We start from the raw sequence: 27,776 nt of genomic DNA on the forward strand, positions 1-27,776 counted from the left end.
TACGTATTTATTATAAACCATATACTTTTCATTCGACGATGTTCAGTATATAGGTGAATGTAATTGTATTAACATTTTATAATGTACATAAACTATATTAATAATAGCGAACAAATAAGTTGTATGCACAACATTAACGCAATCCTAGCAAATTAAAGTACATGTACATTGAGAACACCTGAAGGCAAGGAGGACGCGATAACACACAAAAAGTATTATCTTTAGCAGGACAACCATAATTCGAAATTGTACAATATTCCTTGATCAAGAACAAAATTTACCGAAAATTTAATTTTTCATGATAATATTGATAATAATGGTATCGAAAAAGGTCCAGCTCAATTTAACTTTCTATGTGTTAAAAGAAGCTTAAAAACTTTCAATAAACACAAAGTTTTATAAAATATGTACATCAGTCTTTATTTATATTTACATTTTTTTTTTCGAAAGTATTACAATATTTGTGGTTGTATTAGAAAGGTGTATTAAAGTATGCGCGAGCACATATTTTCTGCCGGTAGAAATATAAAAAGTACACGTATTTCTAATACAACGTTCATTCAATTGTTATTTAAATTCTGTGAAACAACCTTTATTACATGCTTCGTTTAAATTGTTTAATTAAGTTCTTCCAACAACTGATGAGCTTTAAGAACCTTCTTCAACTTCATGAGTCTGTAATTCATAAGCTGCACTATACTTTCATAATACAATATACACTCTCTTTGTTTATCGACCTGTTCTTGCAATTGAGCTATCAACAAGTCTTTCTCATCGAATATTTCGCTTTCCAATACTTTTGTACCTTTCTTAGAGACAAACGCGTTTGACGATTCTTGTTTAATATCATTCTGCATCGTACTTATGCATATCTTTTCGCTCAGAGTTGTATCAACTTTATTATCCATAATTCACGTATAAATGTTCGTATAATTTAAGAAATCTAAATTTTTTCTGCGAAAGAAATATCTGATGGAAAAACAATTAAGTAAAAAAAAATATATATTTATACTCGCGAACTTTGTACAATAATTATTGATACATTTTGTGTAGCAATATGCTCTATTAGCATCATAGTAAGTTAAACTAAATGTTCAATTGATATTCATTAAATAGTAGAAATTTACAATAAATATAAAAATTGGAATCTTTAAAACAGAATATTTTTTACAGATTTAATTTAATCAACAAGTGTCTCAAACTTTTATGTATATATTCTATTATGCTAGTTTTATTTCTTTTTTTCATAAAAAAAGAATTAGATTTAATACGTTTCGAAGATATTGGAAGTACTTTTGCGATTCAATTAGGACACGCTAGGACTTAAAACTAGTAGTACATTATATCAGCGACGTATACGAGTTGTCGGTAGTGTTCCGTGGTTGTTTGGTACACTGATATATCGACGTCCTTTGTATTTATTTTGCCAAGGTGATCATACATTAGCAAAAATTCTTTCCGTGACTCCAGTTCAGGAATCTGCACAACGAATCATCATATTAACTAAAATTACTTGGGAAAAGAAAACAGTACGGACGTCTCTGACCGAATAAACGTGAACGTACAAAACGGTGTCAAATTATAATAAATATTTCGAACCACTTTATCTTTATCTTCGATACTTTGAAATCGAGTTAGGCAAACGCGGTAGAAAAGAGACGAATTTAATACGCACATGATACATTTACTTACGAGAGATCGAAATCGTTGCGATATCTCAGGATTTTTCTTGAATATTTACCGTGTACAAAAAGTAACCAAACAGTTGCATTTCATTTCGTGGATAAAGACATCGTAAATGTTCTCCAATGTACGGATCGACTCTGGTATCTTTTATTTACGGATAATATGAATACGTTATACCTTGCACATCTTTAAAGCAAAGCGCGGGATTAAAAGCTGAAAAATAACGCGCAAAAGACACTAGTGGTGACTAGCTACTTCGTTAACGCAATCGGCCATTTTACAGGAATAGATTTAGTTCCAACTTTCAGCCACGAATTAAATGTATCGTAGATTGCTGTCGTTTGTGACATCTCGATGATTTCGATTTTACATTAATAACAATACATATTATCATTCAAGTTAATTTAATTAAGTCGTTAAACTACAATTGTTATTACTCGCAGAATCTAAAAAAAAATCATTTCTTTTCATATTTATAACTGAATCGTTACAATAACCTTCTCTTTGGTGTCTTGAATTTGATTTTGCTAATTACATTTTACAGAAAAGAAACAACAAACAATATTAAGTGCTGTCTTTTTTTACTATATTCATTGCACTTGCAATTCTATTTGATTTAAGTATAAAATGCTGTATATTTTTTAAATTCGTTTAATAAAACGCGTTTATTACCGACAAGTACAAATTTGAAATGCGCCATCTGTAGGTCGAATCACGGTAGCTGATAGAAAGGTAACGTGATTTTACCATCTATAAACTTCGTTCGCACAGAAACTTAACAGACATGCTTTTCCATCGTTTTGGTCTTTTCCGGTTATCCCGTAGCGTGTGCGAGGTAAAGAAATAAATATGAGAAGGGATATTTAGTGAAATCCAAATCAATCCAGCAATGCAATACACCCCGCGATGTATTATTTATATAGTTTTGTGTTCTTCGCTATGTTTATGCTAGGCTGAGTATTATTTTTGGGAAAAGTGATCGTTTTGATCGTAGTGAAATATAACCTTGTTAATACGTTGCTGTCAATATTTCGGGTTTGATACAAATCCGGAGCTCTCCTGTATTTCTGTGTTTGATTTCGCTTTCACAACAATTCTGTGAACATAGAATATTCGTTGATTCGTTCTTCTTCTACAGAAGTTTTTCATTTGCAATTTGTGATTGTATTATTTATCGTACGTAACCTATAAACAATGAACCAAAGAACATGTAATCATACTTGTCTCGTTACTTTACAGTTTCAACTTGTATTTAATCGTCGTGTTGTGTGTTACAGGATGAAGCAAATCGTAACCAATCAGACGGTGAAAATACCTGAGGGACTGACTGTTACGGTCAAGTCCCGTTTGGTTACTGTTAAAGGACCGAGAGGCATTCTTAAACGTTCTTTTAAACACCTTGCGCTTGACATTCGTGTAAGTAAACACGTTTGTTTTATTGGTAACAGATAATAGGAATAACGTATCGAGTTAAATCGTAGTGTGATGATAATTGGATTCCCCTTCATTTTCTTGTAAATGATAAATCCTTTTTCTGATCGATTTGATACTAGAAGCAAATGATATCGCAACTTATTACTTTTATTTAACAAATGTATGCTACTTTTGTTTTAGATGGTAAGTCCAAAGTTACTGAAGGTAGAAAAATGGTTCGGCACAAAGAAAGAACTGGCGGCGGTTCGTACAGTTTGCTCCCACATCGAGAACATGTTGAAAGGCGTTACTAAAGGTTATCAATATAAAATGCGAGCGGTGTACGCTCATTTCCCTATCAACTGCGTCACGACCGAAAGTAACACTGTAATTGAAATTCGTAACTTCTTGGGCGAGAAGTACATTCGCCGCGTGAAGATGGCACCAGGTGTGACCGTAACAAATTCTTCTAAACAAAAAGATGAACTGATAATCGAAGGAAATTCGTTAGAAGACGTCTCCCGTTCTGGTAAATACTCGATATAAAAATTTATATTACAAAATTTAAAAAATGAAAATAAACGAAAGAATGGTTATATTTCGTATGGTGTGATCTAAATGTTTAGATAATTGAGAAATTTGTGCTAATTTAGGAATAACATTTTTATTCTATTATACTTTTAACATGGTGATTAATGGGATCGCAATTTATCGCTATTTCCATTTCAGCTGCCCTTATACAGCAGTCTACGACCGTAAAGAACAAAGATATTAGAAAGTTCTTAGATGGTCTTTATGTATCTGAGAAAACAACAGTTGTACAAGACGAATAAATTTTATTGACGATTTGAAAGTGATTTTTATTGATAACGACTTTGTTATACATCTACTATTGCCGATGATCGTACAATTGTTGTATTATGTCCATAGAACGTTAGTCGTGATTCATAATCATTGAACAGCCTTTGTGTGGGCAGAAATGATTGCGATGAAAGTAATTCCATTTATTGTCTCCCAGAATAACGAACCAATGATGATACAATCGATCAAAATATATGAAGGTAGTACATATAAATGATGGAATTAATTTACAAATAAATTCTCGCAAAACAAATTATTTCGAGCAATTAATACGTGATTAATTTCGCGATTGTATTACAGTGTATTGCGAAAACATAGGTTGAATAGGAACATTAACTGTACGTGTGAGAACATGATAAGTGCGTGCCACGAGGTTGGGTCAATGATCATACTGAATCATGCATTTTATTACGATAGCGGTCTCTTGGATGCCAAAGGCCTATCGATTCTTATTTGGTTGCATTGTTCTGGTACATTTTATTGTATTCAACAGTACATTTATCTTCTCAGAGTCTTCTGTAATACATAACACGTGTTTTACAAAGTTATATACATATCACAAAGTTACAAAACAGTTTGTGATCGGTTTTTAAAAGGATATTATAGTTGAAAAAAGAAAATAATAAACTTAGAAAATTGTCATTATTTAGCTCTGTGAGAGAGGTATGGGATTCGTGGCGTATGGGGACTCTCATGGCGTATCGATAGGAACTAAAACTCGATCACGATCGTGATTTTTACGTTTGACATTCATGTTTGGGCCAAAAATCTTTATCACGAGTCAGACTCGTTAAAGTATAGGACACGCGAGAGTTCGATGTATACAGCACGAAAGAAATCGTTTTACATAATTAATACGCTGAAATATATCGCCAGATTATTAGTTTTACATTGTGTCAGCTTGTCTGCTTATGCCTTATGCTTGGACTATTAGTTTATTTCTCTACACGAGAGATACAGAGAGCATGTATATCTATAGATATAGGTTCACGCGTAGAGGCAGGAGATCGAGCAATTTATTGGTTAAACGAATGGAAACGTTTGGTTTCGAGGCTCCCACGCTTAATTTTTTTGGTTGAAACGATAAAAATATTTCAATTCGATCGGTAGAACGAAACAACCTTTTTACCAATGAAAGGGAAGTTACATTTTGACGGATCATAGGTACAACAGTTTTCTTCAGTCCGTGATTGCATGTGTGTCCCGATAATTGGGTCCCCCGACCTTCGTCGAAGGTTTTCCGCGAAGCGTACGAGGGAAAATCTGAGCATCGTATAATACGAGATACGCGGATCGAGAAATCGTCCGATGGAACGGAATAAGAAAGGGAGGGGATGCGATGTTCCCCAATCAGCGGCCGAGCAGCGAGGGGGAGCGTAGGTACGATAGAGGGAGGCAGAAAAGGGAGAACGCGCGTGGTAAAATGCAGTGTTCGAACGGCGGTTGTCGGAAGGACCAGAAGTCCGTTTCATCCGTGCATAGAACGCGTTCCGCAGCATCGTCGCGAATTTACAACCGGGAGCTGTCATGCTCGTGACACTTTCGCCCGCGTTTTCGTGCCAGTAAATTCGCGTTCGAGAACGTCGCCGGCCGTTTGAATGCGCGCGCACGACAACGTTGTGACGATACAGTGAAAGAGACCCGGTGAATCGAGATCTCTTCGTTGGACAGCACGAACCGTGCAGAAAGGTATCTCCGTGGCTTTATCAACCCCCTCGCTGGTAACGGTAAGCACGAATCGTTATGCATAATTTTATCCAAGCAAAAAAGAGAACGGTTGCATCACAGACACGTGTCGACGAAAATATTCGGGGAACCTTTGTCGCGTGCGGCGCGTGTGCTTTCGAACAGTATTTCTACTTCGATAATCAATTAAACGTGAAACGGTAATTTAGATAATGGTTTTGTCATCGCGTGGTAGACGTTTTTGAACTGTTTTTTAATACCAATTAAAGCAACGAAGACCCTGAACCGCGGATGAGTTGATCAAAGAAGAAATAACGAAAAAAGGGGTTCTAGAAAAGATGTTTGTCGAATAGTTAAAATATGTTTACCCTGTGAATTTTGTACTTGTATATAATTGAAAGAACACTTTTTAACACCGGCTAGATAATTTTGAGTAAACGTTCGTGCAAAAATATAGCATGACAAAGCACGTCAATTTGAGGAAAAAAATAGAATTTATTCGACGCGGGTAATTTTTCGGGATTTCAAAGTTGTCGAGAAAAATCCCAAGTGTTTCATAAGAATTTGCAATTGCTTCCTAAAAAATTGCAAATTAATTTTTTGTTTGATGCAGAAACAGATTTAATTGAAATCGTTTAATATTTCTCTATCGTCGATTACATCGTAACTATTATGAAACTGTTACTTTAACGAAATGCATGGAAGTTAAAGGTTGAATGTCCTTACATAATGATAGATATTCAGTTTCTCCTCTTTCAAACTTTCCTGTGATTTCATCGTGCTTTCGAATCGTTTTGAATATTTGATTGCAAAAACGATTGATTCTATTTAAAATTTTAGAGGATTTCGGGACCTTATAAGTGTGTATACACTTACATTAAAATGTCGAAAGTTGTAATAAGCGTACTGTAAAAGTGGAAAGTAAATTCGCAATTTGAGCTTTCTAAAACATATATAGAACATTTCAAGGCGTTTTAAATTATTCAAAATTATCAGAAATTTCTAACTCTTTATTAACTCTCTAAATACATAATTCAAACCATACGTTATGTGTTCGAACTAATGTATAAAGGATCTCGAGATCCGTTCTACTTCCTAACACCATTTAAGGAAACCAGCGATCGTTTGGAATTTCAAACAAATGGGACTACATCCGGTTTGCAGGGATCGACTTTAAACCTTTCCGAATAATTTTGCACGTTATAATGCATGTTGGGAAACTCGAGACATTTTATATTACAGATTTTACGAGAATTAGCGTGGTTATGAACGTTGCCCTATTCAGCGATAATGTTAGGTTATGTCCGTCTTTTTCAAACGACGGACGCGCGACATAAATCGTTTAAAAGCGTATAGATAGTTTCCTGAAATAGAATTTGTATTTATTTTAGCTTTTATGTGACATACTTTCGTTCGTTCCGATATCATTCTCAAAAGTACAGCGATTGGAAACGACGAACGTAACGTCGAGAAAGAATATCGATCGAGATTTCAACGAATTTGCATGAAACGACCGATTAAACTTTACGCGTTATCGCGGTCGCGATAATATAATCTAAATGGGCACTGAAAAATCTGCACTCGTAATTGTGAAACTGCTTGCGAGAATATTTCCTATTCGATAGTCGTTTATCGAGAAACTTAAAATAAATCGATCCAATTGTTTAATCGGTACATATATGTTCGAAACTGATCTTTTGTTTATTAACGAGACATTTAAGTACAGTCTTTGGTATTTACACAGCAATGAACTTGCGTCGGATTTATTTGCACGATAACACACGCGTATCGTTGACGAAATAAATATTTATGAAACCAATGGCAGGTGGTCGAATAACGCTGATCGTTTATTATAATAATGGTGAGAGACCAGTTGGGCAGAGGTACACGGACGCATGTTAGATATTACGTGTAACATTTACGTCGCTTACATAATAAAGTGTGTCTCTGTTATTAAAGTAAGTAACGGTGTAAAAGTCAATTGCCGGGTGTACCACCTCCACTTATCCGGGTCTGTTCGATCGTTCTGAATGTACCTTGCAAAAGAGCCCATTGTTCTCGAGAATAACACGACGCCGTAAGAACCCGTCACCGGAGATAATTCGACGACTTTCATTGCACATTGCGCGTCGACTGTCGCGTTAACTTTTCGTATCTAACCCCATGGTTTGAAAAGGTTTCAAATTACCTATTTAATGAAAAGAAGAATTTCTATACCGACCAACTGTTACGTTATACATCGTTTATACTTCGTTTAATCGAAACGAACAGTTTTTTTTCCCCGCAACCTTCGAAACGACGGACATAACCTTTAAAGGTTAGCTTTACGGTTCGAATTTGTTTACCCTCGCGTATTACGTAACCGAGAGAGTATTAATTCATCACTTTCGATGTGTTAGCTACATTTGTCGCGAGAAGAGACAGTTTTATTTTACGAATTGGTCACAGTTTAAATATTTTTAAACGCGAGAAACGTACAATGGATCAAGTTGTCGTCCGTGACACGGATTATTCTACTCCATGGAAACGTAATCGGTATCGAGTGCATTTTAGAAGCTAATGTACGATTTTTCGAATAGGGAGAATCTTTAACGAATTAAACTAGTCTTATTAGGTTATGTCGTTATGTGTCGTGATATCTTCGTTTCTGTTAACTTGACAAGTATAGTAGATTGTTCGGCGCGAATTAATTATGATTTATAAGCGTCATGTCGGAAATAGCAAACGTTGAACTTGAGTTTATTAGCGTTCCCTCTCGAAACAACAGAAGCTTGGATCTTCGATGATCTTTGTTGGACTTTCATTGTTGATTCACTGCGCGCGATAAGATTCGCCGGTTGTACTTCGACCGGTCTCTTCGTGAATCACGAACTATTTACGTCCAAACAGACCGATCGAAACCGATCGACGAATTTTTTTTTTCACGGGAACAAGTCGATCTTTATTCGATCGTCGTTTAATTCGTTGTTGACAATATCACCGTTCGCATTTGCATTGCATCGGATACTTGTATCCGTTTCGTAACAAAATAATAGGCTCTCGTTAAAAAACACGAAGTTATACTTGGTGTAACCTTATCAGGATTTAACAAGTCGAACAGTATTTAACATTAATTTTTTTTAACAAAAAATGTGTTATTCCCGAGATACTTGGATTTTAATGTTTTCAAACGAAATACCCTGTATATACGTATATTATTTTATCCTTCAACGTAGACAAGATTGTAAAATGATTAAGTGCGAATTGTCAAGTGTCCGAATATTAATGTTGCTCACTGTAAATAGAGTTTGACTGCTCTCTGAAAACAATGATCGTCGTTTAACTCCATAAACAAGATTACGCTTATCGTCGCCGGAGATAGGCCACTTTGTTCTCTTTGAGGAAGTGTGCTCGACGATCAACCGTTTCAATGTCGTCGATGTCTTCTTAACGTTGTCGCGTTCGCATTGTTCATTCCGGTAAACTATACAGGGTGTTCAGCGAACAATCAGAAAAATTTTAATGGGAGACCGTAGAGGCCGAAATAAGACGAAAATCAAACGTATCAATGTTTCGTTTGAGGCTTCGTTAAAAAGTTATTAACGATCAAATTAAAAAATTTCAAATCGTTCTGGAAAAATTATTTTCGGTTGCGAAAGGGCATTGCAATCATTTTTGGTGAACAGACATACCCCCGAATTCCTACCCAGTTTCTAGAAAAAAATTCGAGAAGGTGTGAAATTTTTCGACGGGAAAAAGAAAATTTCGAATCGTTCTGGAAAAATTATTTTCGGTTGCGTAAGTCAATTACAATCATTTTTGGTCATTACAATTATCCCCGAAATCCTACGTACTTTCGAGAAAAAAATTCTTCACGGAAAATGTAATTAGGCGACGAAAAAAAAATTTCGAATCGTTCTGGAAAAATTATTTTCGGTTGCGGGGGTCAATTACAATAATTTTCGGTCATTAGACATACCCTCGAAATCCTAGCCACGTTCAAGAAAAAAATTCGAGAAGGTGTGAAATTTTTCGACAAAATTAAAAAATTTGAAATCGTGCTAAAAAAATTATTTTCAGTTGCGGGGGTCAATTACAATAATTTTTGATTATTAGACATACCCTCGAAATCCTAGCCACTTTCTAGAAAAAAATTCGAGGTGTGAAATTTTTCAATGGGAAAAAGAAAATTTCGAATCGTTTTGAAAAAATTATTTTCCGTTGCGGGGGTCAATTATAATCATTTTTGGTGGATAGACATACCCCCGAAATCTTGCGCATTTTCGGGAAAAAAATTCGAGAAGTTGTGAAATTTTTCGACGGAAAAAAAATATTTCAAATCATTTTAAAAAAATTATTTTCAGTTGCGGGGGTCAATTACAATCATTTTTGGTCGTTACACATACCCCCGAAATCCTGCGCATTTTCGAGAAAAAAATTCAGTACTTGTGAAACTTTGAACGTTAATAACTTTTTAATGAAGCCTCAATTAACAAATTAGTATCCTTGATTTTCTTATTTTGGCCCCTAGAGTCCCCCATAAAAATTTTTTCCAAGAGTCTTGTCGCAATCAAATCGAGGAAATTCGAATTAAAAATTTAAATTCTTAAATGCTTCGCGTATGAAAAAGTAGTTCGTCTTTTTATATTTCAAATTACGTCGTTAGGATCTGTATTTTTTTCGAATTTTAACGGGCACTATTAATGTGCTACGTCGTTCATAAATTTCTGCGTTGTCATAAACAAAAAAAACGTTGTAAATGATTGGTAGCCGCGGAACAAAAAACTTGATTGCCAGACATAGCGGTGGAAGTGATATTTAAATTAGTAATAATATCGACACATTAATATCACTTTAGTCGAAGACATTAGTTTAACTCATTGATATTTATTAATACTGTCTGACTATTTTTTCAACGCTCTAATTGGTCCTATCTTGTATATTATTTTTCTTTTAATACCGTTTGAATAATTTTGTAACGCGATAATCGTGCACCGGTGATGTAATGTTTGTAGAGCGGATGAATACATTTGATGCTTTTTTTTGTTAAATATATTGAGTGATTTGTCAAAGGAATAGAAGCAAGATCATGTTTCCAACAATTTGTGCATGTACAATTAAATCAACAATACAGGTTTAATCGAACTACAGAGTTGTATTCGAATAATATTTAATAGGTGTTTAATAGGAATAAAACTGTTTCTTTCCGGTATGTAAATACGTTTTGTGCGCCTTCAGAAAATGCAAAACGGTTTCAGGACGAAACAAACACGATTGACATTTCATAAATTAAATTTTTCTCGCGTTAAACTTCCGTATACACGTTGAGAATTGCGTAACGTGATTACCAACTGTGCTTTATTTTCAACCCGTGTTATAAATATTTGTACCATCTCGTATTTTGTTATTGCGACCGTGGATAGTCATTTGACATCGGTTATTTACCAGTACAAAGTGCTTTTTGTTGACATTGTCGCTGGTACTGCTGGCCCGATAAGTTCAAGAACACGAAAATCGAGAAAGAAATATTATTTCTAACCAAAAAAATCGAATTAAACTATTAATAAATAAATAGTAAAAGGTACAGGAAAATTCGCTAATGTTTGGTAGGTATTTTAATTGGATTTATTGAATAATGAAATCAGTGTATCCGTATACGTATATTAAGCGATATACGTTCGTATTTACAAATAATCAAATACCAGATAATTGGATTCTGCGAGCAATGACTTCCAACATATGGGTCATAGGGTTAATTGATTTTTAAGTGAACAAGATAATAAGGACTTTGTACCATGGCTCACTCAATTTTTAGATTTCAATTCCGTATTAATGTTACGCATTGATATCCATTCGTGCAATAATCGAATTCCATGTTATTGTTTAAGAAGAACAGAAATAATATTTCGATCGAATTTGCACCTAACTTTAAATTCTTGCGAGGGCGTATTAATTTCACCTTCTCAAGTAGTCGTCCGCTATCAAATTGACAAGTTACAACAAAGCGTTAGAAATATTTGATATTTATAAATTAAAGTTACGATTTTTATAGCTTTATTAAAATCTCGTTGCGGACGTCGCGGTCACGCTTCTGGTCAGTTTCCGCAAAGTCACTGCAATAAAGAAAGGCTAACGGTGCCGGGGATATGTTTCTTTCGGTATCTTCGGACTCGCTGTTGACACACCAATCACATATCCAGTTATGGTAATGAAGGTGAGCTTTCGGTATGTCTCCGGTGTTCTTTCTTTTGCTCGCGTGTCGTAATCCTTGCATGAATGATTCGATGAAAGGCGAGCAGAAATTTCCAAGTACAGTAACCTTTGTATTTCTCGATCGTCGGTACGTCAATCTAATCTAATCGCGAATCGAGAAAGAGCTTTCGTCGGATTTTTGGCGGTTCGATTTCCACGTAACGATTTCCTCTTCAATCGTAATATTTTAAAAAATATTAAATTCACGTTTGTCCTGCAAGCACGGTATGGGGCACCATCGCTTCCCGTACTCGCCACCAGAGGGATCGTTCCTCTCGCAAGCGTTTCCACCTTCCGTTTCTATATATGTATACGCTCCTCGACTGACTAACCAATCTCTTCCAAGAATGATTTCATTTTGGAATGAAATAAAATGTTTTGGCAAATATGTTAATCGTTTCCCGCGATTTCCATAATTTATTCGTAGCTTTTTACGAGTTACCAACACCGTTGTAATTGATTTCTTTCAATATTTAACGACCTTCTTGTAACGTCGCTATCGAAAACCCGATAAAAAAATATTTGTGCAATCAGTGTCCGTGAATCTAGCGTACGGTTATCGTTTTTACGTACCGTTTTCACTGTTACTCGATATCGACAAATTTTCGAATTTTCAATTCGCTTTTTGAGATACACGTGCATGCAATGCTTATCTCTACAAACAACGATAATACGGCGAATCAACCGATTCTTTAGAACGATTGTGTCGTACACGGATATTTTGTCTTCGAATTATTTTACCACTCGACACCATTAGACTTTGTCTCGCGGAACCGTGTTAAGTTTTTTGTTTATTCCGAGAAACCACAAGCAAAGCAAACTTTGTTCCTGTTGTTGACGAGATACAGCTTGATTTATGTGCTAGAGTAATCGAAGATTGGATTTATCGCGTTCACTCCGTTAAACGCAATGATGGTTGGTCGTTTAAACAAATAAAACGACGAGCGCGAGGATTATCTTTTGCAATTTTCATTTCACGCTCTCGTTGGGAAACGTTATATTTCGGAAGAAACGATCTTTCGCGAGAAAACGGAGTCACTCGATTATCTGAACAGCGTGTGACACAATTTGTTCGGATAATCAAGGTTCCGCTGTACTTGATACGCGTATCAAACCGTTCGCTGTAAACTAGCTCAAACTTTTCATCGCGAAACGTGATTTTCTGAACCGGGACAACGACGATAACGACTTCCGATGCCAGTGGTGAATGAATCGGTACTTTCGAAAGTTTCGTAAGAAAAATTGAAAACTTGTTTCCGTTGTTTTTGTTGGCACGAGGAAATTTCAAATGCTGACCGCCAGAGTGTGTTTCGAAAGAGACTCGGAACCGACTGGGATCTGGTGCTCTAGATTTAACTCGAACCAGCGTTGACAGAACGCGACTTTTTGTCACAGTTTCAGTCAGATTAGATTGCAGTATTTCTCGATCGATTTTTCCTTCGTTTCGTTCGTATTTGGACCAACTCAGACCTAACCTCTTCGATCGATCACACATACCCTTTCGTAATTCTTGAAATTATTCGAAAAAACAATGTATCGCGTGAAATAAATGCGAGTCACTGTTAGGTGATTCATCAGGTAATCCTCGATAGTAATTCAAGGTGTTGCTAATCGCTAGACATAGCGTTCTCGTCGTCGCATGGCATTGGCTGCTATTCACGCGCCTGAAATGTACAAATGTCGTCGAATCCGGGCCCTTTCGTATAAAAAATAAAAAATTTTTGGAATTATTTCACCCATATTCATAATTATCGATCGATCGGCAAGATGAGATCAGTCTGACCGTGGTCGAGAAATTATGTGTGACATTTTATCTAATCGAACGTGTGGCCGATAATACAGCAACTTATCCCGATATTGTAGGTCGTTCGTTTGATATAAAAATTGATAATGTATAATAACCGATAAACGATAAATTCAACTTGTTTGTACTCCTCTCGAGGTTTAAGGGGGATTTCACGTTTATATTTTTATTACGAAATTTTATACACGATAAAACGAATTAAAAACGGTTGTTTGTCTTGTATGTTTGTTGCTCGACGTTTTCGTCCCCCCGTGGCTGGCCCGTTAACAGGCACATTAAACTTAAACACTCAAGAGTCGAGGGTCCCCCTTTAACGATGCCGCTTTTGTTCCCTCTTGTTGCAGTTGTGCGTTCAGGGCTCGCCTATGTTGAACTGATCGCGGCGGTAGAGCGTGTTCGAGAGCATCGATACCTACATCTGACGCGAAGTCCGACGCACCGCCATGGAGGTATTGATTTACGAGGCGAGCAACGGCCAGGAAATGAACGCGGCCGGCTCGCCGGTATACGCCATGGGAAAGGAACCGATTAAGGATAAGCCGGAGGATAAACAAACGAAAGGCGCGACGGCACGGTTTATGGAAACCGACACGGCGCACACGGTCGACATCATGTTCGAAAACATCACGTACACGGTGTCGCTTGGCTGCAGGAAAGGTCAGTCGAGTCAAAACGAGGGAGCGCCACGTTCGAGTTCACGGCCTGCTGCACGTTTCCCCCCCCTCCCCTCCACCTGTTGACCGACCCGATAGCCGGTAGTCGTGGTTTTTCCCATTAGATGGAACGAGATGGGGCGAACGAGACGCGCGGTGAACTCGCTGGAGGCAGCGATGCGCGAATACCGTAATGCATATACTATTCAGAGCTAGAAGGAAGACGAGGCTGAGGAATTCACGCTATTTCACGCTATTGGCCGATTAGTATCTACCTAATCGCGTCGTGCTCGTCGTCTTTACAGCTTCGAGTAGTACGTTTCTTGTACAAATCTCTCTCGATGATTCGGTTAAACGGGTCAATTGATTTCGATTCGATTACGTTGAATCAATGCCATGCATCACACCGAATCAATGAAACTGCTACTGGTGTACCAATTGTAATTGTTCGTGCTTGCAGGCCAGAAAGAGATACTGCACGGGATCAGCGGAAGGCTTCCGGCGAAACACTTGATCGCGCTTATGGGACCATCTGGAGCGGGGAAGTCGACATTGTTGAACGTACTGTCGGGATACAGGATAACCGGCGTGAATGGTAACGTCTACATCAATGGACGTGCTCGACAGATGAATTCTTTTCGAAAGTGAGCTTCGTTTCCTAAAATCTCTTAGGGGGATTTGGACGCGCCTGCTGTCTCGTTCGCAAGATCCCTACCTTATAAAGTCTCTTGTTTATCTGTTCAATTCACGCCTCTCCGACATGTCTTCGCTTACCAATGATCGATCCAATCAGCAGGTTCTGTCTAAATCTTTCTGTGTGTCTATTTATTATTTTATTTGTCTCCCTCTGAAACGTGCAATTCATTGCTTTATTTTTATCAGTATCTCACAACACTACATTTTTGTATTTTTCTGCATAGCAGCATCCTATCCTTCATTCTCTGTTCAAGTTAGTTTATAAGTTATGGATTAAGTTGGATTAAGTACTAAAACAGCCTTATTTGTTCAACCACGCCCTTCCACCTTGCTTCTATCCAATGCAATGTTCTAGTACGTATATTTTCATTTGGTCTTTTAACACAGCGAATAAAGTCGTTAAATAAAGAATAGCTTCGCCGCATAATTCACTGTAAGAGAACGTTACTAACCAAATGTTGATCGATTGATATGAGAAAAAAGGCTCGACGGACACGAGGATCTGTTATATTATGATTAAAATTTATTTAACGACTTGTCGTTCGACTCTGCGTACGGGGTTAATTTTATTTATCGTTTCTATGGTTTACGATCGTCACAGATGCAGCGCGTACATCACTCAGGACGATCGCTTGGAGCCATTGTTGACGGTCATCGAGAGCATGAGAGTGGCCGCTGACCTCAAGCTCCCAACGAAGATCCCGCATCACGAGAAGGAAACGATAGTGAGTTTATGGCTCGTTGTTGGGGTCGATTATCAAATATTTTGAATTGTATCGTTCGCCAATCGCGCCGTGTAAATTATGTACGCTCCTCGGAAAGCTCGATAAGATAAACGCCGTTGAAGCAACGAAGCTAACACAATGTTTGCTAATACTTGGCATTTATCGACTGTGCAAAGAGGTTGAACGAAATCAACGATAATACAATCACGCTTCTAACTTATATACTAATTGGTTCCAGAATAGCTGATATAATTAAAAAAAAACAAACAAACACCCATGTCGGAGTAAACATATAACGAGTGACCCATTTAAATCGACCCACTCGAATAGCTTCGAAAACGTTCGTCGAAACTTTGCAACGATTATTCAAAGGATAATGGAAGATGATCGAATATTAATCCCCTTAGTCTATCTTTGATCTGTGGCGTTGCTTCCCATGCTCGCCACCAGAGGGCTCGCGCTCTCACAAGTGCTCGACCAACCCCTCGGTTGCTATATATACACTCCTCTAACGACTTCCCAAAATCCCAGTCGTCTAAGCAACGCCACAGGTCTTATTCACGGTTTCGCGTGCCAGGTCTCTGGCACTTTGCTTCCTGGAATTTTATAACCGAATTAGGTTACTGGTTTGCTGAGTCTCGGTGAAAGGAGAAAACTCGAATGTTCCAGATCGTGGAGATCCTTACCACTTTGGGCCTGTCCGAGCACATGAACACGCGAGCAGGAAGATTGAGCGGGGGTCAGAAAAAGAGGCTGTCCATCGCTTTGGAGCTGGTTAACAACCCGACTGTTATGTTCCTCGACGAGCCAACGACGTAAGCGTAATTCCCGGAGAAGGTAGACACTCAGCAACAGGGACCGTTGATCTTGTTCCAGGAAGGGTTGAATAAAAAAAAAATGGTCGATTCGAGGCGTTACGAAACACACCGGTGTCTCGAGTACAGCTTATGTCGATTATAGCTTGAAAAATGCAGGTTCAGGACCTCGTTTGCTCATGCTTTAAGTTTCATGGTCAATTTAATATAATAAGAACGCGAAAATGGCCCTTGTACCGTTGCATAAATTATTTATGGTGATAGTAATCGCGTGCACGTTTCTTTCAGTGGTCTGGACAGTTCGTCTTGCATGCAAGTGGTGAATCTACTGAAGCTGCTGGCGCGACAAGGACGGACGATCATTTGCACGATCCATCAGCCCAGCGCGTCCCTTTTCCAGCTTTTCGATCTGGTAACGGATAACATCTGCACAGAGAAATGTCCTTGACTCGGACACCATAGTGCGATTTACATAACTCGTTTTGTTGTTTCCGCTGAATCACGAACCGCGACGACGATTTCCATTTTACTTGTTTTTGTTTGCCCGCTATGGAGATCTAACGAGAGAAGTCGCGGGTCTGGTTTTTAACGATTTTAATGAAATCTATCGGGGCGACGGATCATAGATCATAGACCGTAATTACAGCCGCGAGTTAAATGTTGCAAACGGTGCGTATAAAATTTCAGGAGATACAGTACGCTTACAAATAACGATGAATCATAAAAGAATTTATCCTCCTTTTAACCTTAGCAGTTTGTCGAAAACCAGTTCTCGAGTCCCTGTCAATTTTTTTTAATTCGTCCGCAGCGTTGTGCACGCAAATATTCCGCGGAAGATCCGGCCATTTTTGGCACAGCGTTATTTAAAATACCACTCAACGTCTCTTATAAATACAGCCACGCGAAAATAATAATTCCGTGTCTTCGGTATCCCTGTTACGTAACCAATGATTCTAGGAAAAAAAGAAAGTTGTGTAATTAATATACTTAATCGATACGTTGCATATTCATCGTCCATTCCACGCGCATACATATGTATTTATAATTTCACACGCGTGATACAATAATGATTAATGTATATTGCGAATGAATAGCATGTCCAACAAGTTCCCATACAAAATTTACTACCTGTAAAATACCTGCTTAAACGACTCTTTGGTTTTCGTAATGATAGGTGTACGTGTTGTCGAAAGGGGAGTGCTTGTTCCACGGTGCAACCAGTCAAGTGATACCTTTCTTAGAGAATGTCAAATTGCCCTGCCCTATGTACCACAATCCAGCCGATTACGGTACGTGCAATTAAATATCTTCGAACGTAATTTAATATATTAATTGAAACCAAAATAGAGGTAAATTATTGTTAATAATTTAATTGAAATTATTTCCAATTAAAAAAATGATTTGTTTTACAGTGATCGAGTTGGCCTGCGGTGAATACGGAGACGACAAAATATCGTTGCTGATATCCGGCTCGCAGAATGGCAAGAGCTTGCAGTGGTTCGAAAATTCGGACGCACTGTTGGACGCTAAAGGCTTGAGAGGTACGGCTGTGTAATTTTTTTTTTTTTTGTTTGGCAAGAAATGTTGTAATTTTCCGTGGCATCGGTGCTAATGATTTTTCCTTAACCCCTCCGTACCCCGGTTTAGAAATCGTGATGTAAAGTTTGCCCCGACCCCGGGGCTCGATAGTGAATTTTTCGACTACCGTAGTACCGGGGGGGTTAATTACTTTCGGCATGTTATGTTGGTAACATCTGCACGCACTGTCGTACTAGAATCCCCGGTTGCATGTACATGGAATTGATGCTGTTTTTATTTTCAATTCTGAAGCGTTGCATCCTCTCAAAAAGATCATCGACGCGGACGGTAAGAGTAGCCTGCAAGCGACTTCATTGACGCATCAGATCAGAGTCTTGATGGCGAGGGGCTTTCTGATGTGCAAACGTGATACGGTAGGTTAAGCAACTTCTTGTCGTCGTTTGTACCGCCCCCGTACCACGGTGGTCCGGTCGGTAACCGGTGTTGCTTTCGTTACAATTCGTATCTGTACTTATTTCTGTAACGGAGGCTGCTGACCAGACCACCTTGCTACACCACGCCTTCTGATATTTACTTGCACGTATTGTTATTCTTACACATCTGTCTCTTACGCAATCTCTTTACTCGCAACATAAATAGTAAAGATACGAACAAATTTACAGGATCGTAGCCTACAGTTTGTTCTCTCATCGAGCTTTCGTTGTTCCAGACTTTAACACACTTGCGAATCCTAGTTAACGTGTCTGTCGGTTTCATGCTTGGCTCGGTATTCCTTCAGACCGGTATGGACGGTGCCAGAGTTCTAGATAACTACAATCTCCTCTTCTCTATTCTTATACATCACATGATGACCACGATGATGCTCACGGTAGTCACGTGTAAGTACAAAACAACTTTTTACGATATCGTCTCTGTCCTTCGATCCAATTCTCATTGGTTTTTACAGTAATTTGACTCGTTATTATGCATCCCGTTTCTTTTTCCAGTTCCTATGCAGATGAACATACTACTGAAAGAGCACTTCAACAGATGGTACAGCTTAAAGGCGTTTTACACGGCTCTGACGTTGATCGATTTGCCGATTTCAATATTCTGCTGCCTAATTTTCACCGTGATAGTATACTTGATAACGTCGCAACCGTTGGAGATCACGCGTTTCTTAATGTTTTTCTCGATCAGTTTGTTGGTGTCTTTCGTAAGTCAAGGAACTGGTCTCATGATCGGAGCAGTATTCGATGTAGTTGTACGTATAATTCTGCCTCGAACGGAGTCATCAAAACGATGCATTAATGCGATTTATTTTAGAACGGAACATTCATCGGACCAACGTTGTCAGTGCCGTTGATGATGTTTGCTGGATTCGGTGTATCGTTGCGCGATATACCGAGTTATCTGAAATGGGGCACATACGTCAGTTTCCTACGATATGGCCTGGAAGGGTAATAGTGTTCTTCGATTAAAAAAAAATATGTTAGTTTCTAATCGAGTCCAGCGCGAATAAATGTCGACGTTTACGGATTCGTAGGTTCATCAGCGCCATCTACGGATTCGATCGACCAGTCTTGCCCTGCAAAGAGAAAAATAACTTGTACTGCCACTACAGATACACAACGAAATTCCTCTCCGACATTGCCATGGACTCCGAGCAGTACTGGAACGACATCGTCGCCCTCGTTGTAATACTTATTATAACGCGGTGTGCCGCTTACGTACTTCTAAGATGGAAGATCGTTTCGATGCGATAGATCGATCGGAGAGGTTATCGCTGGTCAAATCTAACGCGTACGCCGCGAACCGTTTTCGAGTACCTTTCTTCTTATCGTGATATCGATAGATGAGTGTTTTAGTCGTGCAACGAGTCCGGTACAGTGAGCGACATTAATCGCTTGCGATTAAATCAGTAATGGTACCGTGAAAGGTTAACGAACGAAAGTGCAGCGTAGAGGTGTAAATTAAATGTAATTTTAAGGCTATCGTTCCGATGCGATATCTTCGGAAGTTAAACGTGATATTTAAGAATTGCTCAACGAAAGTCAATTAACAAGGCGCGCGTGTTTTTTTTACACGCGGTAACGTTTAAAAGACAAATTGGGAGGAACGATCGTTTCCCAGTTTACAGGGTTTTTAATTTTATTTTAAACTACCGTCGACACCCAAGTTCTTCCATTTTCGCGTGCAATCCTTAACCGCATATGTAAGGTATTTTTATACGATTATTTTGTTAACATTTTTTATACCGATGGGACCAGAAATACAGTTCAGTAAAGTGTATTCACAGTGAGACGTAAATGGGATTAACTAGTCAGTTAACTAGTGTGAAACTTAACCCTTTGCACTCCGAATTATAGTTCAATTTTAGTTATCAGCGCCTTTAAGTGTTTTATTTGAAATTTACCTGTTAAAATATCTGTTTACACTGTTGTTGTATCTTGTAATTTTCAAGCGTACGATATCTCTTTGGTTTGGACTTGAAAAAATGTTGAAAAGGAGCTCCTTGTTTAATCATACTCGACATAGGAGTGCAAAGGGTTAATGGTAGGTGAATCGGTTGGCTGGTAGTTGGGGATGTTGTGGCTCCCGAAGCAGTTAGTAATAAGTTCAATAAGACGTCTGAGGTGGTGACTTAAACACGAGGAAGTGAATAGTAGGACTAGGCCCTTCCGTAGGCTCATTCCAGCTCGTCGAAGTGTTTTACAATTTAAATAAGCAATAAGCGTAAGTGTAAGTGTAAAAAAGTATATTTTGATATATCTTTGCAATATACAAAATTGGTCAGTAGTTTTTAAGATCGGAGTATTCCTTTTCCTATGATTATTAAAATGTACCTAATCGCGGAACGTAATATCATCTTTTGGCGTTATACGCTTTCCATTTAAGTACCAGGTACGTCATCGCTTGCAAACAGAGTATCCAGATAATTAACCCCAGCACAGTCGTGCGATACGAAACTGAGGGCATGTTCAATTCCTTCAGGATTCTGTTTGGAAAGCGTAAGTGGCAATAGACTTGAGAACACGGCAATCTTTCTCTGTCCCCGTCGTAAATTGCCTGTAGAATACCTTCGAACGCGTACCTGCAAGAGAATACAAAACACATGTTTGTTCGATTTTTTTTTTTCCCCAAATTTAATACTCATTTTGTAAAAACACAGCGTAGACGTGCCTGAAGAAACTGATGGCGCAAAATGGTTGAAGGTAGAACGTTATCTCGCTGAATTTTAAGAAAAACCCGGCAAACAGAATCATCGGCATGTTGAGCGCAGGAATCAGAAATACTCCCAACTGAAATGTTAACGGGTTTTTGTTATTATTTGATTAAATTCAATTGGTCGCTGTTTTGAGTCGACGAGTGAAGCTAGAGCGATAGGAATAGCCAAACAACAATCGCGGTTGCAAATGTGGATAGTTAATATTCGTTACGCGACTCTGATAGTTCATTACATGTGCGTCGAATGCAACGCCGACGAGCATTCCCGATGATTGGCCCAGCACGGTCGTTAAAATGCAAATCAACCAAGTACGGAACAATCTGTCGCACTCCATCGGTTGGCCAGTCATGTAATAGGCGATGGCGATAAAGATCGAAGGAGAAATAATCTGAAAGCAAGCAATTTACACTATTTCCAACCGTTGGATCTTGGTTAAAAATTATACAAATTCTCTACTGCGCTTACTTGCAACGGTAAATCGGTCATAATTTTAGCGGCGAAATAGGATCTCAAGTGGTACCAATTGTTCAAGTACTCTCGTAGAAAAACTGCAGCCTCGATGGGAACTGAACACGATGCGTAAATTAATTTCAATAAATACACGAGTGTAATAATTTTGAACAAGTTCCCAACTTACATATCAGCACGGCTGGCATGGAACTCGAGAAATATAAAAACAACAAGGTGAAAAATATGCAAGCTATATTGCTGTGAACTCTACTAGCGTCGATCCCGCAATGGTAAAACACTAATCCTAGGAGAAAAGCTACTACCACGTGCGCTACGAGCCTGAGCTTCGTTAGAGTCTAAAAGCAAATAAAATACAGCTCCTACAGAAATGGAATACAAAATAAAAAACCAGAGCATAAATTTTCTTTAAAAAAAAAGAAGAAAAAGAAACAACGTTCATGCGGTGACTAACATTGTCTCGTCTAATACAGATCATTCCTCTGAAAAATAAAATTTTATATTCTTGCCACATAGTCGACAACTTCGACTTCTTCGGAATACTGTCTACTTTCGTCGAAACCGCCGTGTCCGTTCCTGAAACAGACAGATGTCGCGTCATTCGTCTGGATCCGTTTCTCTCGATTCGAATGCAATTACCTATACTCGGATTTTGGAACTGCGTTTTCCATTCCAGGTACTTGTCGCGATTGAGTGTGTGCAGGGTCTTCAAATCGCCGCCTCTCTCCGCCGTCACCACCTCGAGAACTGCGGGGAACGTAAACGATCAGCTTCCGGTTCAGGCGTTAACGTACTTTGCAAGTTACCGAATTCAGCTATATTGTAAAATGGCGGGCACGCGTAGCCCGCGCCGTTGAACGTGTTCAACACGTCGTCCCAGGTACCGCAGTAAAACGATTTACCCTTATGGATAACCAACAAGTCGTCGAATTGCGATATCATACGACTGCTGGGCTGGTGAACCGCGCACACGACCATGCAACCGGTTCGCGCCATTTTGTGCAACAGACCGATCACCTGTTCAAAGATAAATACACAATCTCGTTAGTCGTACGCTTGTGATATTATATTCGATAAACGAACGAATTATTTCATAACGTCTTCGTATTGGTAAATTCCCATTGATCGTTGCGAGAGACCTGATTCGATGAGGTGCTGTCGAGTCCACTGGTTGGCTCGTCGAGCAGTAAAACGCACGGTTTCGTAACCATTTCAATACCGATCGACAGCCTTTTCCGTTCTCCGCCGCTCAGGTTCTCTACCATCGTGTTCAAACAGTTCGTCAACCCCAGATTCTCGGCTATTTCCTTCACCTGTTGGATCATAAACGGTGCTTATTTCACACGGCTACCGTGGACGCACGGTTGTACGTAAGCGCCATCCCACTTCCCTTGAATATATTTATTTCCTCGAGAGTACTTATGCAAACCGCAATTACACGTCGATTGTTAGCCCCGATGGCCGTGTAATTGTCGTAGGCGATGAGAAGGTAACGCGAAGCGATTAATTAATGCTTAACGTTAATTGATAACAACCATATCGGTCATTATTCGTTAACGACTTACGATTAAACTTATAGCTCGCGGTGATCGGACACCTTGAACTTTCAATCGCGCGACAATGTACAGAGTCTCTCTGGTGGTAAGCAATGGTAAAAGCGCGAACTCTTGCGGCAAGAAGCAGGTTTGCTTTCGAAAGGCGCCACTGTCGCATTCTCTGTCGTTCACGACGATCGAGCCTTTCACGTTTGTCGATTTCATAGTGGACACGATACGGAGAAGCGTCGTCTTTCCAGCACCGGATGGACCAATAATCGCTGTCAGCCTTCCGGATCGAAAACAACCCGTGATGCTCTCCAGTATCCTTTTCGATTTGTCTACAAAGTAATTCACTTCCGTTATCGTCACAGACGAGGTATCCGAGTCAATAGATTCCTTCGACCCATTTTTCTAGGGGCTCTAGAGCCTCATTAATACGCATTGTTCGCATTTTGAAACATTAAAATCCTTCGATCCGTCCAAAAAGCGCGGCAAACAGACCAGACTGATGAAAATCAATCACGATCGTCATTTGTCGCGAGTCTGGCTCGTGATACTCATGTTTGGACCAAGTACGAGAAGGGGTTAAACTTATGCATGAAATTTCAGGGCAAAATTTCTAACCTCACATTACACTTTCGGAAAAGAATTTTTTTCTCGAAAACGCGTACGATTTCGGGGGTACATGTAATGACAAAAACTGATCGTAATCGACCCCTCCGACTAAAAATAATTTTTCCAGAACGATTTGAAATTCGTTAATTTTGTCGAAACATTTGCCCAACTACTCGAATTTTTTTCTCGAAAATGCGTAGGATTTCGAAGATATGTCTATTCACCAAAAATGTTTGTAATCGACCCCTCCGACTAAAAATAATTTTTCCAGAACGATTTGAAATTCGTTAATTTTGTCGAAACATTTGCCCAACTACTCGAATTTTTTTCTCGAAAATTCGTAGGAATTCGAGGGTATGTCTATTCACCAAAAATGTTTGTAATTGACCCCTCCGACTAAAAATAATTTTTCCAGAACGATTTGGAATTCGTTAATTTTGTCGAAAAATTTGTCCACCTGCTCGAATTTTTTTCTCGAAAATGCGTAGGATTTCGGGGGTGTGTCTCCTCACCAAAAATGTTTGTAATCGACCCCTGCTAGGGAAAATAATTTTTCCAGAACGATTTAAAATTTTTTTTTCCGCCGAAAAATATTCTTATTTCGTATACCTCGTCTGTGCTATTATACCACATTTTTTTCTAGTTCTAGGAAGAACCGTTTCAGGTAAGGAATTTCGTAACTTTTTTAGTATATATGTTACAGTGAAACACCGAAATCTGGAGAATGTCGACTTTCACCGGTGAATGTCAACATTCACATAATCGCTTAGTGTATGTCCGAAATATTTGCTAAACACTCTTATTTCTGACTTACACCGGTAAATGTTGACATTCACCATGCACTAATGGTGAGTGTTGAACATGTTGGAGATTTATATTTTCTTCTCCGTAATTCAGTCGCTATAAAACGTCACAAGGGTGATGTAACTTTTTCGCCTCTCTTTCGGAAAGGATCTAACCCAGACCTAACCCAGACCTAACCCAGACTTAATTCAGACCTAACCCAGACTTAATTCAGACTTATTCCAGACCTAACCCAGACCAATTCATCGCTGATAACGGGGGTTAGGTCTGGGTTAGGTCTGGGTTAGGTTTGGGTTAGGTTTGGGTTAGGTCTGGAATAAGTCTGAATTAAGTCTGGGTTAGGTCTGGGTTAGGTCTGAATTAAGTCTGGGTTAGGTCTGGGTAAGGTTTGGGTTAGGTCTGGGTTAGGTCTGGAATAAGTCTGGGTTAGGACTGGGTTAGGTCTGGGTTAGAAGAAGATCACGATTTACTGCAGTATCCATTTAGTATAAATTAGGGTATCGGAAAAAAAATTAAGGAAACGTTGCTCGCGTTATCAAAGCTTGCATAAGACTGACAAAGCTGATTGACTCCGAGCAGAACAAAGGATTTGGCGGGAGAGAGCCTGTCGCTTGTTTTTTGACTCTTCTGTTTTGGACCTCCACCAGAGCATATCTGTGATTGTCGACACACACCGGAGAGGGTCCGAATGTACAACAATGTAATGAAATATTCGATCTTTCACCGACGTATTTGGTATCTGTTGACATTCACCGGTGAAAGTTGACATTCTCCAATTTCGGTCATTCACGGTAACATATACATACTATTATCTGTGAAACGTGTAATAAATAGATTAACCGTAAATGAAAGAAACTACTGTTTACAGTTTGTTTTAATCGGTCGTTCAGATAATCGAGGTTCCGATAAGCGACGCTCGAACGTATTTTTTACTTCGAAACGCCGCGTGTAACGATCGGTGATTGTAAATTATACTTTCTCCACGTGCGTGTAACAGTGTGTGTACGTATACAAACCACTCGCCTTTGTTGCAACAGACCGAGTACGAGAGATCGTCGAACTCGATGTGCATCTTAGGGATACGTCGTGTTTCTGGTTTTAGAAAGTTCTGGTCATCCCTCAGTTGAATAGTGCATCCTTCGTCCGTTATCCTCATCGTTGGATCGACACTGTCGTTGTACGTTTCCATCGCGAGGCTGTGCGCGTTCCCCGTCCGCTGAGTGATCAAACCGACCACAACCAGATTCGGACTGTTAACTGATCCGTCAACCGTGTTAGATAAACGAGCCAATGTACAAATGCGTTCGCGCGCGAGATTATCAGTCGATGGCCGCGTTGTGAATCGGCGGCGTAAAAAGCAAGTAGAACAAGAGAATTTTCTCGTCGTTTACGCGAGACAACTCTGCATAAATTTCTAATCTCGAATGCCGTCCATTTCTTTTTAGATAACAACGTTATATCTACTTTCGTGCCGTGTAGAATGTATGACAATATTCTATCAAGTGAGCCGTGTAATGATATTCAAGATTACATTGGGTCAATAATGGAATAACTGAATGATTAGTTGATTAGATCGTTGAAACGTGACACTTTCACCGCGCACCAGCGATGTTTCAGAACTGAAATATTATTATTGGTAACCCGAGGACACGCGGGACTATTTTGCGCGGGAAATCTAACTAACCGGAAGTCGAAATACACCCCCCTTCGAGAGGAATAGAATTTACCGCCATATGCAGTCTACTGGAATGTGTATCGATAGTAGAACGTAATAGCAGTTCCGAGGTTATCATTTGTTTATAACACCACAGAAAAATATTATCATAGAAACATGAATGGCACATTGCATATTAATATTGACACAGTTTAATCTCCAACCAGTTGCTTATCTAGCAAATTCAATATTTCAAAGGCAGATAAATCGCACGATTATTCGCTTCGAAGAGTTCTTTCAGAGAAAAAGATGTAATTGTGGTCTGCTGCAGAGCGACAACAATAATACATTACACTTATGTAATTTCACGAGTGCAAACGTTTCTAAATTTTTACTGACTTCTGCAACCACCGATAATATGAACGGAAGCAACCATTGGAAAACGTGATTTAACGTGAGAAGATAAAAATTAGATAAGAAAATTCTCGGCTGGCGTAGATAAAAAGCGTTATATACCGTGTGTCAAAAATGATCTATCTCCGTTGTGCGTCTGTCTGTTGACCTTTGGCTGACTATCCCGCGTAAACAAAGAGGAATTTTTGGACGTGCCACGGTTCGCTATCGTTTATTTACCGGAAGATTTCGTCGAGCGTAAAAGTATTCGTGGTCGAGTAACGAGGCATGTTTACACGACTGTCGGGAATATCGCTTTCTCGTGAATCTGTCAGCGAATACGACGACACGCGAGGTGATTCGAAACGTGATTTTCCGGGGGATTCGATCCCTGCACTTTGCTCGACATTGTTTGTTGTTCGAATGCGTGACACGTGCAACGACGACGCGCGCGCTCGTACCGCCGAACCGTCTTTGACGAATTCGTCGCGAAGACTGCCGATTAACTGCACCGCGCCCGACCGGTTCAGGCCTCCGTCCGTCCTTTTCGCTTTTCGTTCGCGTCCGGCTGCACTCGCGAGTCCGCGACCTTGATTCTCCGATTAAGTCGTTCGCTGGAAAAGATGCCTTCAAACCGAAAATATCTTGGGTTTAGCAAGTGATCGTACACTTTGTCTATCTTGTTCGATGCGTTTGATATTATTGCAACCAGGGCCGTGACAAGACAGGGGGCAAGAAAGACGCCGCCATGTTGAAAGAAAACAATGATACTTTTTCCATTAATTGCTTGATTTTTATATTCTTCTTCGGGTTAACGGTTAGGCAAATGAAAGTATTTTCATTTGTTCGAAACAATAGTTAAACACTGCTGGTTCCAAGTAAACTTTAAGATGACTTATCGTTTGCATAGAAAATTTATTCGCTTACATAAACATTTGTTTGTCACTTTCGAATAGAAATTCAATATGTTCTTAACATGTGTTATTC

The 27,776-nt window shown here is 39.1% G+C and overlaps 3 protein-coding genes across 8 annotated transcripts; 2 read left to right on the plus strand and 1 right to left on the minus strand.

Annotated features, from left to right (window-relative positions):
• The first annotated feature begins 2,476 nt into the window (after positions 1–2,476).
• Positions 2,477–3,952, plus strand: LOC122395071 (60S ribosomal protein L9). Its single transcript, XM_043392380.1, has 4 exons — positions 2,477–2,521; positions 2,964–3,102; positions 3,301–3,628; positions 3,829–3,952. Exons 2-4 carry the CDS (start codon positions 2,965–2,967, stop codon positions 3,930–3,932), a joined length of 570 nt encoding a protein of 189 aa, XP_043248315.1. The 5' UTR covers positions 2,477–2,521; position 2,964; the 3' UTR covers positions 3,933–3,952.
• Positions 3,953–5,403: 1,451 nt separating this feature from the next.
• Positions 5,404–20,824, plus strand: LOC122395002 (ATP-binding cassette sub-family G member 4). 3 transcript variants are annotated; one of them, XM_043392263.1, is made up of 13 exons: positions 5,404–5,687; positions 14,026–14,338; positions 14,795–14,978; positions 15,632–15,755; positions 16,425–16,570; positions 16,859–16,982; positions 17,745–17,859; positions 17,983–18,111; positions 18,401–18,522; positions 18,819–18,987; positions 19,096–19,352; positions 19,415–19,548; positions 19,635–20,824. In XM_043392263.1, exons 2-13 carry the CDS (start codon positions 14,125–14,127, stop codon positions 19,852–19,854), a joined length of 1,938 nt encoding a protein of 645 aa, XP_043248198.1. In that variant the 5' UTR covers positions 5,404–5,687; positions 14,026–14,124; the 3' UTR covers positions 19,855–20,824. The 3 variants fall into 3 exon arrangements, with proteins under 3 accessions (XP_043248198.1, XP_043248199.1, XP_043248200.1); XM_043392264.1 differs by lacking the exon at positions 5,404–5,687 and adding an exon at positions 11,779–11,839; XM_043392265.1 differs by lacking the exons at positions 5,404–5,687; positions 14,026–14,338 and adding an exon at positions 14,388–14,648 and having other exon boundaries at positions 19,635–20,746.
• A 54-nt stretch (positions 20,825–20,878) lies between these two features.
• Positions 20,879–27,284, minus strand: LOC122395003 (ATP-binding cassette sub-family G member 4-like). 4 transcript variants are annotated; one of them, XM_043392268.1, is made up of 13 exons: positions 26,913–27,284; positions 25,994–25,999; positions 25,766–25,956; positions 23,351–23,661; positions 22,925–23,098; positions 22,592–22,802; positions 22,425–22,532; positions 22,240–22,361; positions 21,955–22,123; positions 21,783–21,883; positions 21,550–21,705; positions 21,272–21,390; positions 20,879–21,182 (listed from the first exon to the last, which is right to left on the minus strand). In XM_043392268.1, the coding sequence occupies exons 3-13, from the start codon at positions 25,929–25,931 to the stop codon at positions 20,954–20,956; spliced, it is 1,866 nt and encodes a 621-aa protein (XP_043248203.1). In that variant the 5' UTR covers positions 25,932–25,956; positions 25,994–25,999; positions 26,913–27,284; the 3' UTR covers positions 20,879–20,953. The 4 variants fall into 4 exon arrangements, with proteins under 4 accessions (XP_043248203.1, XP_043248204.1, XP_043248202.1 ...); XM_043392269.1 differs by lacking the exon at positions 25,994–25,999 and having other exon boundaries at positions 25,766–25,958; XM_043392267.1 differs by lacking the exon at positions 25,994–25,999 and having other exon boundaries at positions 25,766–25,992.
• Between the last annotated feature and the right edge of the window lie 492 nt (positions 27,285–27,776).

Source organism: Colletes gigas, unplaced genomic scaffold (genome assembly GCF_013123115.1).
Source record: "Colletes gigas isolate AHSC1104 unplaced genomic scaffold, ASM1312311v1 Colletes_gigas_Sc00005, whole genome shotgun sequence".
NCBI classification, from domain to species: Eukaryota; Metazoa; Arthropoda; class Insecta; order Hymenoptera; family Colletidae; genus Colletes; species Colletes gigas.

Bases quoted from the DNA above. Each gene is read 5' to 3' on its own strand.
- LOC122395003 (XM_043392269.1), bottom strand. From the start codon at position 25,931: ATGGAAACGTACAACGACAGTGTCGATCCAACGATGAGGATAACGGAC. The intron at 22,124-22,239 runs GTTAGTCACCGC...ATTTGCTTTTAG, and splicing joins TCTGTATTAGACGAGACAAT to ACTCTAACGAAGCTCAGGCT. The intron at 21,706-21,782 runs GTAAGCGCAGTA...GCTTGCTTTCAG, and splicing joins TGACCGATTTACCGTTGCAA to ATTATTTCTCCTTCGATCTT.
- LOC122395002 (XM_043392263.1), top strand. From the start codon at position 14,125: ATGGAGGTATTGATTTACGAGGCGAGCAACGGCCAGGAAATGAACGCG. The intron at 18,112-18,400 runs GTACGGCTGTGT...TCAATTCTGAAG, and splicing joins GGACGCTAAAGGCTTGAGAG to CGTTGCATCCTCTCAAAAAG. The intron at 18,988-19,095 runs GTAAGTACAAAA...TTCTTTTTCCAG, and splicing joins GATGCTCACGGTAGTCACGT to TTCCTATGCAGATGAACATA.
- LOC122395071 (XM_043392380.1), top strand. From the start codon at position 2,965: ATGAAGCAAATCGTAACCAATCAGACGGTGAAAATACCTGAGGGACTG. The intron at 3,103-3,300 runs GTAAGTAAACAC...CTTTTGTTTTAG, and splicing joins ACCTTGCGCTTGACATTCGT to ATGGTAAGTCCAAAGTTACT. The intron at 3,629-3,828 runs GTAAATACTCGA...TTTCCATTTCAG, and splicing joins AGAAGACGTCTCCCGTTCTG to CTGCCCTTATACAGCAGTCT.